Raw genomic sequence first — 16,070 nt, forward strand, 5'->3', positions numbered from 1 at the left:
CTTTGATATTGACAGAGAGAAAGAGTTGCAAAACTCAGATGAAAAAGTATTTTCTTAAATTAAATTTCCTCATTATTAAGGACTATAGATTTGTACTAAAAATGTACCATCATATTTATTGTTAAGATAATGCTCTTCAGAAAATCCAAAACTAGTAACAACCCCCATCCGCAAAAGAGATTTCTTCTCTCTTTAAAGAAACCAATCTGGATTCATTATACATAACTTACACTTTGTGGAAAAAAAAAAGACAGGGTGATGCACAGAGATTAAATATAAATATTTCATCTCATTTTACTTTTGAATCATAGAATAAATTTTCAGTGAAATGGCAATACTGCAGCTTTATAAATACAAAATGATATTAATATATTACAGTATATGTGTCGAGGCACACATTTAATAATCCTCCCAAACCTATCCTTCAGGCAAAACAAAGAATTTAAAAAACATAATGTATTAGGCACACTTGAGACACTTCCTAAACAGGGGCTTGAAAAGATGAAAATGTGCTATTCCAGTTTGCGCGAATGGCTCACATCATGGCATGATGCAGAATTAATTCTGTACACAGTAGGCTCATTTTAGTACTCAGCAAAACATAGCAAATCCTAAATTTCATAGTGTTAAAGCAAGAAGTAGGATATAATGGGAATTAAAAAAAAAAAATCCCACCCACTTGTGTTTTGTACGTTGGATTTCATCTAGCAGACTTAGTTAACTGCAATATATTAGTCAAATCACATGGACAGAAATATAAAATACTTACCTGTTTTAGGGTCAACAGAGAAATATGGCTGTCCCTGAAGAATACTGTAAACTACTCTGGCGCTGTTTCCATATGTAGGGTCATCTGCATCTGTGGCTGTCACCTGCAGAACAGAGGTACCTGTATATACAGGAAAATAAAAGTTCATTGATAATAATTTTTTGACAAATATTGACATTTCTGGAGGCATTTTTGAAACCTCTACATTCCTCACAGTCTAACTAAGCGATTTATAACATTTTCTATATATGTTATTAGTCTAGCATATTTTTATGAAAAAATATTTATACCCATTTGAAAAAAACATTTTTATCTCTATGTATGTATATGTAACTTAATTACATAGATATTAACAAAAATACTACCTACACAGCATGCATATTTATGCATGTTTACACATATAGACTCAAAACATGGATATTGCTTAGATTTCTGAACAACTCATATTTATATACTTCAGGATTATCTTCATCGACAATACCAATTGATGTTGAAGTGCATATTTAAAATAATTTGCATAAATGCCCCCAAATCAATAAAAGATAGCAAGGGAATACAAAAATCTAACTATTGGAAGGCATCAAAGATCTGAAAATGAAATAATTACTAGAACCTTGCTGGAATTCCAATGAAGGATCCAAATTAGAAAGACTAGGAGTTCAAAAGACAAATATTTGTATGCTGTTAATAAATACCATAAGAAAAAAAAAATCACAGTTTCTAGCATGTCGCTAAGTGGGATAACTTATGAGTAACACTTTGCAGAAAACAAAATGCATTAAGTACTGCCCCTTCAGCACAGAGACAAGTGATTTTACATTTTACTGTATTTTTCAAGACATTTAATGACCAATCTTTTTTGCTATCACTGCCCAACACTTCACATAAGAAATCAGTAAATGAAAGATTGGCAAGTTAATAAAGGTTCACTGTTCATCCCACTTGTTTATCTTTCCACAGACACTACTTTCTACATATTCTTTTGTCCCAGTATTAAAATACAGGAATAATAATGACTGAACAGGCTGTTCTCATGTAATTCTGCATCTGAAAGTGGCTTCTCAGTTAAATTAACCACTGAGGCATCACCTCCACTCTGGGGTGTTCAATTTCACATTTTAGTTGCTAGAAGTATGCTTTTGAATTGAATCCCTTGGTCTCCCTCACTTATCATACTTTGATTTGCCTCATGGAACAGTTTCAGAGCACACTAACTACATTCCTTTGGATTAAACTAAACCAGAAGATGTGCTTTAGCAGCACATCTGATTTAGTCTGTCTGCTAATGGGCATTTAGTCTCAGAGACCAATCGAAAGCTAGTCTGAAATAAGACTTCCCAAAAACACGTGTGGACATCAGATCCAGCCTTTCAATTTCATAGATCAGTTTCCATTGCACAGGACTGCCTGTTAATGTGCACATCGTCAGTATACACTGGGAACAGAAATACATAAAATCATGAGGTTTCACTTCAAGTACAGCAAAGCAAGCATGCAAATCTTTGCAGATTTGGAATTTCCACTGTTCGAGAAAGTACTCATTCATTTGTATCATACTAACTTGGACACCGAAACTTGCTTTTTGTATCTCTACTGGAGATTTAGTAAAACAAGCCAAAATGTGCTTGGGTAAATATGCAAACGTTTCTGCATACTTAAATACAGTGTCTTGCGGTCTGTGAATAGCCCAAATACATACAGTCTCATAGAGAAATATATTTACACAGCAGATATAAGGATACCTTGATGAATTTGAAGTGAAATATTGTAATAAAATCAAGCTGGAGCTAGTAGTCTGCTCACAGTTATTCAGGAGCTAATGGTAAAACTGACTAAATTACGGTATTTGGGGTTATGTGGCAAGATAAACAACTATGAACTAAAGTTAGTGTAATTTCCTTAAAATGTTCTAGGAATCTATTCAGTCTTATTTATTTGTTATCTAAACTTAGAATAAGAGTTTCTGAAAACCACATCAAGTCACTTCAAAGAACAGAAAATGCATTTTTTCCCCTATTCTATACCTTATGTAAACAGTGTAATGATACATTTCTGTAACCCAATTTGGCAACAATTTCAAACTTGAGGCAGAAAAGTTGTGACCTTTCCTTCTTCTAATTAAGCTTGTCTTATTCAAGGGCGAAGTCTTGTCTACACTAATTTGTTGTTTTACCTTTATTCGTGGCTTCACTATTTTATGCTGGAATCTTGTGGAATTATTAAAGATTAATAAATTTCTGATATACATTGATTTTATTCTTTTTAATTGCATACAACAAAAACATGCCCATCCAATAGATACAGGTAGTCATCTACAAGAGTTTGCTGCCTAGAGTGCTGGGCAACTTCTGTACCTTTTTTATCTATAAAATAGGTATCCTTGTATCCTTATATCTTTTCTCCCAGGACAACAGTTACCAACAGTAGGTTTTGGAATGGATGGATAGATTTTGACTATTTCAGAAGAAGAAAATACCGGAAATACTGAGAATTTGTGGTACTCCCATTCTTCAGAGACTTTCTTCTCTTCTTATTTTAAGAGTCAGAGGACAGAATCTGAGTGTTTGCATTGCTCATTCATGTGGGACAAAGAAACAGGGCTTGTGAAAGGTGGTATCTCACATAAGCAGCTGACAGGTTATTTTAGCATGAATGGAGTGCTATTGTACCTTAAAATCCACCGCAGTCATTTTGTAATACATCTGTATCTCTCTCCGAGAAACACCTGGTAATAGTAATTAGGTATTGAATAGTGGCAACGTGTTCTCTTTCCATCTAAAAGAATGACTAGAATCACAAGTTTTAACTCAGCCCCCCACCCCACATCTCAAACTCTCATTCAGTGCAACGTAGCTCATCAGATGCTCAACTTTTTCACTTGATTACGCAAGCACACTTGGCATCTTATAAGATACTGGCCTTTTGCCTAATTCTAGTCTGATTTGCTGAGCACAGAGGAAAGGCAGTTTGTGAAAGCTGCAAGTTAGAATGTCTTGCGAGAAAAAAGGTAAAGAGGCTACTCTTACCTTCCAACTACTCTGTTCAAAGTTAGCATCATTCAGCTCATTGACATGACAGACAAATCACGATTCCAAATATATTTGTACCATTTAGATGCAGCATCAGTTTTTGCTGTTGAGCTATGTGTAATGAAGGATTTAGATAGAAAAGTGCACAGCACAGCTGCCTTGTTATATGTAATGTTAACAGTTCCGAAAAAAATAATCTCATACAAAAAATAAGGATCTAATTTCCCTAGAGACCTCAGAACAGATATGAACATCAAACCCATACTTTCCTCACTAACCTACTGTGAAACTGCCTGTCAAGGAAAACTCAAAATTTTGCTATGAAAGCAATTTTGACACTGCAGTTAGGCAATAATCTTTTTTCCCTAAAGTGAAGGTTCTGCTTATTCAGAGTACAACCACCATTCCACATGATTTCTCACTACAGTTTAGAGATTACATATTGGGAGTTCTGTTTTCTAAGCTAAGACTTTATACAGAACTGTAAAATAAGTCTATATGCTCTGAACACTGCTCTGTAAGCTTTGCCTTTTTTCTGTTACCAAAAATAAGGATCATTTCATTTGTGAAATCAAATAGTAGTCTTATTCAAAATCTCTTCTTTTGTTTTTCTCTTTTTAAAAATATGTTTATAATAAAATTTTTTAAAAGTTATATATCAAAGAAAAGCTGAAGGGAAATACTTCAATTTGTCTCTCTGAAGACAGATTTTTAATGTTTAATGAGGCAGTTCAATAAAACATGTCTGTTGAGAATGCAGATCTGTATGCATGACTTTTTATAGTTTGCTGCACTGTTAAAATCTCAAATGGATCAATATTGAATAAAAGTAAAAGAAGAGAAAATAAGGTGAAGTTAATGAACACAGGGATTTCCTGCCTCATTAAACTAATTCTCAAAATTGTCTTAAAACATTTAAGGAGTCAACACAACATGTTTTAGTTTCAGCCTACACTAGAAAACAGTGATTTCACCAGGAAACCAACACTTCAAGTCCAGTGACTATATTACTGATCCAAGTCCTCACTGAAGAAAATCTCAATATTTTCTTGTCAGCTGTCTTCATTAGAAGATAAAATTCAAACAACACAGGAAGATATATAGACACATCTCATACAAATCATATTTATGAACAATATGAATACTGTCTTCCAGATTATCTGAAATTATTACTACCTTACATTATAATACCCTGTAAAGAAGTTCAGAAAAGTCCAGTGTGTCTATTAATTTCCTAAATAGATTTTTTGGGGAATACTGTTCTTATGCATGACCTGAACACCAGAAAATTTAATATGCAATATTTCACTCATTTTGAAGATATCCGAAAATGAGCAGATATGGAAGGCTTTTACTGATTGAAAATATTTTTATTGCCTTTAACATTTAGATAATGATGACTCTCTCATAAACCTTAAAACAGAGCATGCTTACAGCTCTCAATGGGACTGAGTTTTTTACACTGCAGAAGAAATCATTTCAGATACAGACCTTGGTTCTTGAGCCAACTTTTAGGAAAAAGGTTCAATGAAGGGAAGGTATAGGTGTTTTCTTTCTCTCTGCGTAGTACATAAAGCACAAATAGTATGTTCACTTTGTGCCACAGAGAACACGGTGATCTAATATTTGGCAAATAATTTAACAAAACTTACCTCTACTTAATTGATGGTGGCCTAAATAAAGGAAAAGTCATAAAGGTCGTACAGTTTTTACAAGTTTACCAAGAAAGGTTAAATTTGTGGGAAAAATACCAGCTAACTTCTTGAGAAGACAGACAGGAAACTGCTGTTGAAACTAGAGTAATGGAGATCAAAAATCCCCCCTGCCACTCAGCACGATGGATGTTAGAAAGAGACAGTAACTCTGAAAGTTCTTTAAATGACCACATAAAAAAGTGGAAGAAATTTTTAAGGTAGTGAAGCATCCTTAGGAATTCATGAAATAACAAGAAGAAGTTCAGTTATGTATAGACTCTACAGCTAAACGTAAAAAAATATGCTAATTGCAGAACTAATAAAAATGGCATAAGGTTCTCCGTTATTTGACAGAAAGAATATATCCTGTGGAAGCAATGATAGAATTAGTCTTCCTGAGACTGCAGACAATAAAACGCTTTCAGTATGCAATAAACATAAATAAATCAATAAGAAAAAAAGAAAATAAAAGAAAAAAAGAAAATAATGATCATAAATTTGCAATGGAAATACAATGTATGCTTACATACATCCTGTATGGCAGGATATGAAAATCCAGTTGTATTCACACAACAAGAAAGCTCTGTGGAACAGATATTTTAATGATTTACCTCAGGTAAATAATTTATAACCAGTAAAGTATTTCATTTACAAAACATATGCATTAGTGCTTTGTTTTATCACTAAAACATCCTTGGTTTACCATAAATCACTCTGGTTTATAATCCACAATGCCATCCCAGACTAAATATCTGAATTGTTCTTTGGAAAACAGTAATTTGCATAATGTGGCTGTACAGTAATATCAAGATTTAGACTACTACAGAATCATGACTACCATTTGTACAAGAATACTACATTTTGAGAGCATAAAAAAACCCAGAGAACTTTTATAAATAGAAGAAACAAATAAAAAATAATTAGATGAGCTGCTTTTGACTTTGAGGATAACATTGATTTCCTTTCCACTGTCTTTCCTCCCATGCAGAAAATAAAAGGCTTCCACAGTGGAAGGAAATAATATATTAATTAAAATGGTCTCCATTAAAGGCAAAGGAAACTGAAGAAAGAGGAAGATGGAGTTACGCATTTTTAGAGACAATCGATAAAACAAACTAATTTCACATCAGACAGTCTGTGGTATGACGAGAGATATGAGCTTAGATGCTACTGAAACAAACTGCAACTCTTAACAGTAAAGCTTTGTGCCACAGTGAATTGTCAAAGAGAAGTGATTTCATATAGGCTCACAATATTCTTTCTAGGAGCTCTACTCCCTCACTATAGTACTTCCCACAGAAGTGCATCGCTTAAATAGTCCTGGTGTTATGACATTACTCACAGAAATACTGCCCTTCTGTACTTCCATAACTTTCTTGTGGGAATGATATTTGTGATAGTATGCTCAGATAGTCAAAACAGGGAATTTTGCATTAAAACCATTTCCTGTTATATGCACTAACATCACTGTGTAGATGGAATGGAGACCTACATGTTTATAATTCTGAGAAGTAACAGATGAGATCAAGGAAGTCAGTATTTAAGAGGAATCAATTGTTTAAGAGAACAACAAGCAATTTGTAAATTATTTTAAGGAATTAAAATATATTTGATCTATAATTTGAAAATCTTGATTAGCTAGATACTGACCAAACAAGAATGACTGATAAAGATTGTTCTTCTGGTAGAGACCCAGAAGAGGTTATTAGATATAATAATGTTAATAAATAATGATAATAGAATGTGGGAGGGGCAGGAAATAGAAATTAAAAGCAAAGATGAGGTAGCAATTCCCAGTTAGAGGGAAACAGACTGTGAAAAGAAGAAAATTCATAAAAGGGAAGTTGAAGGGTAATACGGGAACAATGACCTCTGAAAGAAGAAGAGCAAAGGAAATAAAAAGAGACCAAAGAAATATGTTTCTCCCTTCATGCATTCTTGTCACAAGAAGGACCACAGGACACAAAGGCTTAGAGTTCTCCACGGCTGGAAAGAGACATCTGAAATAGCACACTGTGGGAGGACTTGGAAGAGAGGAGAGCACTGGAAAGGGAGAAAGGTACTACAAGTACTTATGAAGAATGAACTACTAGAACAAGACAATTTTGATGCAGACAGGTAGATTTTTTTTTTTTTTTTTTCAGAACATCACGTACGGAGGACATTTTGAGGAGAAAATCAAGGAACTATTCTTACGTGTCAGTGTACTGGCAGTGGCAGTGAGAAGAAGAATGAACAGGCAGTAATAAAGTCAGGGGAAGAAAAAGAGAATGGGGGAAAATTTTGACATCCTTTTAAAACATGACATTTGGTAAGCGTGAGAGTCCATTTTATACAATTTGATTTTCCATAATAGATTGGAAAGAATACTCTACTTTATACAAAATTAACCCCACTTAGGTTGAAGAAGAAGCCACTGGTATAAAACTGTCACAACTCTGAACTCCATGGTTCAGGAATAAGATTTAATATATTTCAGTATTTCCAGGACTGGTATGATTACCACACATTTGCAAATACTTCATATGCCACACTTCATTTGTACAGGTAAAAAAAGAAATGTAGATGTGTTTGGAATGCACTATTGTTGCAATGCCTACCTGTAATACATGAAGTATTTGAAACTATATGCAGTACAAACAGTATGCAGACTTCCACAAGCATATTAAACTTCCCTCATTAGACAACCACAGATGTCTGAACTCAGTGTAATAATGTCAGGTGGTACTACAGAAAATGAACCAAATGCAGATTCCCAGTTTAAAATGAATTTTACCTATCTACACTAGGGAAGTTGTACAAGGTACCCTCCCATCCAAAATAATCATATGAAAAAATATGGTATCTGACTTTCAAGTATGGAACAAAACATTTCTGTTATTTTCTGGTCTATTCCTATGAGTTACCATTACCATTCAAAGTGATCAAACGATAACAAACTATCAAGATTCAATAACAATAGTTAAGCACTCTTACATGTTTGATCAATATTGTTATGAGAGTTCAGTAGCAGCAAGGAGAGAAGAACAAGTTCTCTACTTTTCACTTGGGAGAGTTAGACACATCTTGGACATGAAGATCATTTCTTAGATGGGGTGTGTAGGGATTTGGGGGGAAAGGGACAAGTGTGTATTCATGAGTAACTATCTGTACTGTCCATTCAGTAATAAAAGACAGCAGACATATTACACAGACCAGTAATGACAGTTAAGCTTTCGTAAGAAAATATTTAGCACCAGAGTCATATTTCCATGTGTCTATGCTAGACTAGTTATGTGTGTTTGATGTTCTGTTATTAGAGGAAACTTATAAACTAATTTCAACACCAGACAAGCAATAAATAAAGAAAACTGATTGTATAATGTAGCACTTCAAAAAACAGGAATATCTGAACTACACTTCTAACAGGAAAACCAAAGATCAGTACTTTTTTGAACTTCATTTTGTAAGAAACTTAAAAAAGGTAAATAAACATGTAAGACTACGGTCTAAAATAATCTAGAGAACTACTGTTCCTTTGTGTTTGTTTAACCCCATGAATTGCATAGACTCTCATGCAGATGTAAGAGAATGCCATAAAGAGTGTAGTTGAATAAGGATATATGAATGCATCTTGATTCTAGACTGCTAAGTACCATTTGCCCAGGAACGTCTGTTAAAGCATTCAAGAATAAGAGTGACTTCTCTACAGTCAGTGTGTGTGTTTACTGTTTTTTTTATATGAATGTCACAAGTAACATACAAGGTTGCATTTGATGTCTTATCAACTCTTCTCAACTGTAGTATCTTTTACATGCAACCAACAGAATAGATGGTATGTGTCATAACTTTGTCAAACAGTATGTTGCATTTTCACTTGTTTAAAGATTGTTGAATAGAAAAATTTGCTTTCCTTACCCATTTCAGACATCTCTGGCACAGTAACAATGTATGGTCCATCTGTAAATTTTGGTGCGTTGTCGTTGATATCCTGGACTTTGATAATAAATTCAGATTCAGGCTCAAGTGGCTTGTTTGTCCGTCTGTCAATAGCTTGGGCATGAAGCACATAGTGTGTCTTCTGCTCTCGATCCAGGCTTTTGGTTGAATGGATGTCTCCAGTTGTGTCATCAATAATAAATATAGTCCCCGCCCCTTCACCAGTAAGAATGTATTTGACTGATCCATCACCTTTGTCGGAATTGGAGTGAAGCTGTAGAATATATACACATAAAATCATATAAAATTATATATTAAGTTTCAAAAAAAGTTATTGCACATAAGATACAAAAACTATAATATTACTGTTAGGACAGTTCTACTTAGTTTTTAACCTTCCCACCTCTTGCCATAATTCCTCAAGGTCCCTTCCAACCCAAACCATTCTATGATTTAATGATTCCATGTTTCTATGATTTCTGTCAAGTAAATCGTTTTGTTCAGCATCATTTTCACTCAACATAGTTCATTTTTTAAAGCTGGGATATCTTGGGTTCCATGTCCATTCTAGAATATTCCAGTAACTGGGGTGGTTTTTATTTTAGTTTCATTTGGTTTTATTCCTTCTAGTAGTTATCTTACAGCACTCATTGAAAAAGCCACGCTGAGGATTGCTTTTCTCACTCTCTCCTTGTACCTTTTTTTGCTAGGTCTTTGTCTTGCCTTTAATATTATCTAGCTTGTTATTTGTAAAAGGAATAAGCATATGAGCCTTGATGACATTTTACATGTCATGTATTAAATTTATAAAATTATGGTGTTATACATAATTTATATCTTGTCCTGAAGTGGGGTTTGGGAGGGGGAAGACAAATAAAACTAAGACTGTCAGCTCATATAAGCTTCAGCCTAACTTTAGTCAATGTACCATATACTTATCTGGGCCACAAGATTTGACTGAATAACCAAAACAAAACTGGGCCACCAATATGGATCCTTTTTTCTTTTTTTTTTTTTTTTTAATTTTGAAAATGGAAGAAAGAAGGAGCAAGGAAAGGGTCTATTTGTTTGGCTTTGCCTTTATAGGAGAACAGGACAGTCTTACACCTTTAGAGTCATGATGGGCAAAATCCTGGTTACATCTCTTCTTATCATCAGAATAATACTGTATTATATTAACAAAAGAATAATTCACCTAATGTAAAATTCCAGGGTACCAAACTTCCTATAAAGTCAAAATGTTCTCTGAAGTGATTTATTCCTAAAAACAAGAATAGTAGCTATTCTGATATTCTAACTCTGGTTTGCCGGAACCCTAATTTTTCAGAAACAATCAAAATTATTTTTCTCTTGATGCAGGTTCCTTTTTTGATAAAATGATTCCTAAGTGTTAGTTGGCCCAAGCAGAAAAATATCAAGGCTTCTCTCAAATGCTTATTTGCAATATATGTTGTGCTTAAGAGAGCCCCTGGGAATCCCTGCTTAAGACAATGCCTACCAGATTAATGAGAGATTAACGTCCCTGAGCGCAGCACACTTCTTTCTTTTCCCTGAATACTAGGAAATCATCTCCACAACAGGTGGTTTATTCCACAAAAGTATTTGTAATTAAAATAAATGTGATTCACTGTTTAGGTTAATAATACATGATTTGGGAGACAGTATTTCTGCAGCTATGTCTATGATGATTTATAAAAGACAGCACGGGAGCAAAATCTAGCTGGACATTAGTCATCTCTCTCTCCACTTGAAGCTGCTGTAACTATTTCTCTTTCAGATTAATTTGACAGAGAGGGGGATACCGCCAAGCAATGCAGACTCAAGCCAAACCATGTTCTGTTCACCAGTTCACACCTAACTTGTGTGATCCGGGGAAGTCATCTCAACCCAGATCCCTAGAAAGGGTGCAGACATTTCATTTCAATGAGATGCCACCACCTCCACCAATGACTACTACAAGAACACGTATACACTAGAGGATGAGACATTCACATGCTGTAGTAATGTGAATAAGTAGCTTAGATAAACACAAATTGTGGTGCTATTTTTCCCCTGCTGTGCCAGTCAGAGACAGAATGTCAGAACGTTGCAGGAGTCTCTTAATATAAAAAGAGACTAAATTTAAAAAGAAATACAAATGCATCGCAACCTGAAACATGATTACTCATAATGCTGAGATGAGTAATGAGCATTGAAAAGAAATACAAGGGAAATATGCCAAACACTGGAACACAGCTCTCTGATTTCTGTATCAGAGGTTTCAACTATGACTATGAAAATATTACTGAAAATGTCTTTCAATACCTCTTAGTTCCTGTGATAGTCCACCTCATCTGATGATTATATATTAACCTGTGGTATTAACTTTTTAACTACTACCTGAAGCTTTTTTATTTCCTTCTTAAATCGCTTCAACTTGCTTCCCTAAGCAATCTCGCCTTAGACCCCAAACCCTATTCTAAAAATGACTTTGCAGACCAACAGTTTGCCTAGTTAACCACTAGAGACTAGTATAGCTTGCACTCACCCCTTTGCCCTCCCTAGCCCCCCAGGGCTCCCCCCGCCCTGCCCACAACTCAGGACCTCATTGCAGCCCTCGCTGCAGCAGGGCCGCTCTCCAGCTCCCCACAGCCCTGCCCTGGCCATGGGCCCCGCTGAGCCGGGCCCACCTGCAGGGCCATGGCCCAGCCTGTCCTTGGCCTGGTCCCATCCCAAGGGAGGTGCCCAATGCCTGGGGCTGAAGCTGCCCCAGGGGTCCCTGGCTGCCCTGCTCCAGGCTGGCCCCCCTGCTGCCCCAGCCCCAGGGATCTGCCCCACCCTGCTGGCCCCTGACAGCACTGTCTCCAATCCTCAAATTCTAGCCAGTGCAGGCTTTTGAATTTCTTGTGGAAATGTGGTTTCTATTCTAAGGGATGGGCTGGCTTCTGAAAACATTAGTTATCACTGCTGATTTGGTTATGCTCCTAACGAGAATGTATCTATTAAATATTCTGAATCTGTCCACAACCAGAGGCTGCCAGAAAGTATTTAATTTTCATCCCCTGTTGGGCATTATTCCTGTCTTTATTCATCTGAATTTTTACAGAAAGAAGAAACCAAAAATAATAGCAGAAGAGCATATCTGGAATGTCACCTTTATCAGCCCAGTGGGCCCCACTTCTTGACATATTTAATAACAGGTTGGATTCAGGGTGATTTATGACAGTTCCTCAATCTTTCACTAGCCTATATCAGCAGTGTATGACTGATTTAGCAGAATAGCAAGCAAAGTGTCCTTGTTTTGCTAAGACTTAAACATTTTTCTTCCATCAGCCCATTTAAATGCTTGATTTTATTTAAGTATTCCTGCACATACTGCAGAAGGGATACATTTTCCAATGGCATGACTTGAAGAGGTACACCAAACTTTTCAGTTAATGAGTGCTCTTTATATTCTTGTATTACTTTTGATACTATGAGTTTTTAAATACTTACAATTTGATGAACCAGCATATTAACCGCTGTAAAATGAATGCACAGATTGTAGGCTTATTGCCCAGCCAATACAGTATTGTTAGTGCTAGTAGCTGCAAAGTGATCAGGTAGCTAAAGCCTAATTGCAAAACCAAATGATCAGGTGGCTACTGCTTAGCTCCAGGACTTATTCACCATCCTTCATCTTCATACATCTTTTACTTAATTGTTTTAGCTAATGCTTAGCCACATCATACATCTAAACATTTACGTATACATATTCCTCAAAAGTCAAGCACATGACCACAAACAGGCAGAAACGACTGGACAGTACAGAAGTCGAGCTCAACAGGAAAGAAGCACACCAATAAGTACTACAAAATCAATCAAAAAATTGAGGAGGAAGCCAACACCCTGCTCCTGCTGGGAATGTGGGATGCTAACAACTCACAGTGACCATCACACACTCCCCTGCGCTTGCCTAAGGAAGACAAGCCAGGACCAGGAAACCATGAATGACTGGAAGAACAAGAAAGAAGCCTGGATAAGGTGGCAGTTGTAAAGTGGAAGAGTTGTCTAGTAGTGATTTAATTGTACGACTGCTTCACCCTGTTTGCTTTATTGAACAATTTGGATTCTTGGTGTGTTGTGTGGGTGGCATTTTAAGTGGACTAGTAACGACTTTTACAATATTTTAATTGGACTACCAATAAATTCTTGGCTTTGGATACAAGATATGTGCTGTTCTGTTGAAACAAATTTTTGTGAAGAGATTCCCATACACATACTAAATTCAAATTTAAAGCTGATTTGAAAAAATCAATAACTGTTGCACTAACCTAATGAATTTAATCAGAGTAGAAGTGGTTATCTACATACAAATAAATTATTTTGAAACAACTGCATAGAATTCACTTAAAACTTACTCTTGACAAGTAACAAACTATAAAAATAATACGCACAGAATTCCAAAAGCAAAACCTGAATTCTGGTAGTGACATCACCATTATATCTTTTGAATAAAGTATTGTCTTCTGGTTAAGGAGCACCATGTTCCTTCAAGAAGAGCAGCAGAACCTCCCCTTCTCAATTCCATTGTCACTGCCAATCAGTTAAACAGACATCAAGAGGGCCCCAGCACAACACTGCCACAGCAAAGTCTACCAATGTATGCCCAACCTAGAGGAATGACAAAACTATTCCCAAAAAACATGAGCTACAAGCTTTAGCAAAGCACAGGAGAATATATTAAAAAAGAACATATGCATGTTACTTTACTTTTGTTACGCAGAACTATTTAATGCTTCACTAAAAATATCAAAATGTAGGTATGTATAAAAAACTAACGGTACAACATGAAAGCACTGAGTACAAAATATTTTAATCTTCTCTCTAATAAGAGCTGCAATCATGTTGACTTCCTTTGATGTTTATGTAGACACAACATGTAATTTAAAATAAATGATACAATAACTTAGTAGTAAAAACCGCATATAAAATTATTCTGAATAGTGCACACTGCAAAATCAGAGTCTAATTGATACTGATGAAATGTTCATTGTGCCTATGCAGTAAAAACATCCCCAGATTTGCCGCAGACTTGCTTCCTTTGGTCTGAGCTATAAAATATGTTTTAATGAAATATACTGCTCTGGGCAATGTCACACCTTTTGATAGAATTCTCAGAGGGAATCGTTAGCCTGGGAGATAACTGTATTATCCATAGCAGTGTCCACAAATCGAGAAGAAGCTATTCCACACCCTTGTCAAACAGAGGAAGAAAATACAAAATTGCAATTGCCCCCATCTGCTGAATGGGTTTTCTCTGATAGATAGAAAAAAAATAATTGGATTGCAATCATCCAGGAAAAGCACAACTGAAACAGTATTAACTTCACAGTATAACACTACAGCATACAAACATCTGTTCTTGCAAGATGTGCTTATCTAAAGTCCACTCCTTTGCTGCTGCTTTTGGGGAGACTGGGTAATGGCAGAGGTATGCAGGTGCATAAGCAATCGCATCTGAAATAACTTCAGGCGTACTAAAGCTGACACAAGTGCTCAATATTAGCTTCTATTTTTTTCGCTGTACAAAAGGAAGTCTCCAGTGAATGACAAGAAAAATAGAAAATGGAATCCTAAAACAACGCAATATACATTTATGTATAGAACTGTTGTTTTGTTTTGAAAGAACACTACATACTTTCAAGAAAAATAGCACCCAAAATTGTGCTTTCAGTGTACTATGTGTCAAATGATACAGAAGAAAAATACTTCCACTCTGATAAAGTTTTCATCTGAATCCTCTTCACAGCAGTAAGCTTTCATTTTAGACATCTTTTACTTGGGCAAATGCTACCATGAGCATAGAAACTTTTTTTTTTTTTTTTAAGAAAGTAGGATTTACAGAGCATATTCGCTCTACAGGTTTTAAAGAGCTGGACAGATATCCTGTTACAGAACATGCTAATCAGAGTCTCCTAAAAATATAATTATGTAAATATACTTGTTTGCAGGCCCCAGGGCTAAGTGACTACAACTCATTGAACCATTACTCTAAAACATGTCTGAAATTAAGTTGGTCTTTTTTTGGGGCCTTATTTGAAAAAAGATTATTTTAAAACACAAAACAGAACAAGACTCATTATTCCCCAGTACTCTCTATAGCCAGAACAGTTGTTTCAGAGTGGAAGCATATTGCCTTTAACCCATGAAATGTTAATCTGCAGTGATTCTTATGCGGAATGGCCATGAGATATTAGTGTAAGATAAGTGCTTGACTCTGTCATATCTGACTAAATAAGAATAATCATTAAGGGTCTTAGTTACAGATCTTGTATTTTTTTAGATCTTGTAGTATCCTTGAAGGGCAAGTATTATCAAAGAGGAGTAATCTCAGTTTCGCAGACTTGAACTACCAAATTTACCCAGAAATAAGAAAACAATTCAGATTTTGAAAGCCCCATACCAGACTCCGGTCTATCCAGTTGTGATCTCATTAGACAATGTTGGAACTCTGCAGTTCCTAGAGGAAGTGGGAAGGGATGGATTCCTGAAGCCATAAAAAAGTTATTCCTGGAGTGCTATAAATTTTCAGAACTTTTAGAAACTCATCTTTTTCCATGCAATCACAAAAACATCATCAATAAGGAAAAAAAAGGTAAATTAAATTATGAGAGATTAAAATTAGACTTTAAATGAATG

General features: G+C 35.5%; 1 protein-coding gene across 1 annotated transcript in view; it reads right to left on the reverse strand.

The window, feature by feature from the left end:
• Positions 1-769: 769 nt before the first annotated feature.
• The window catches only part of LOC104467422 (cadherin-18), a gene marked incomplete at its 3' end in the record, with an annotated part of 43,369 nt that continues 28,068 nt past the window's right edge, over positions 770-16,070 (reverse strand). Inside the window, exons 2-3 of the mRNA XM_010081193.1 lie at positions 9,390-9,684; positions 770-889 (exon numbers count right to left, since the gene is read on the reverse strand). Of these exons, the coding sequence (XP_010079495.1) occupies positions 770-889; positions 9,390-9,684 (415 nt within the window). The remainder of the gene's footprint in view (positions 890-9,389; positions 9,685-16,070) is intronic.

This window comes from Pterocles gutturalis, unplaced genomic scaffold (genome assembly GCF_000699245.1).
Source record: "Pterocles gutturalis isolate BGI_N339 unplaced genomic scaffold, ASM69924v1 scaffold11434, whole genome shotgun sequence".
Classification (NCBI taxonomy): Eukaryota; Metazoa; Chordata; class Aves; order Pterocliformes; family Pteroclidae; genus Pterocles; species Pterocles gutturalis.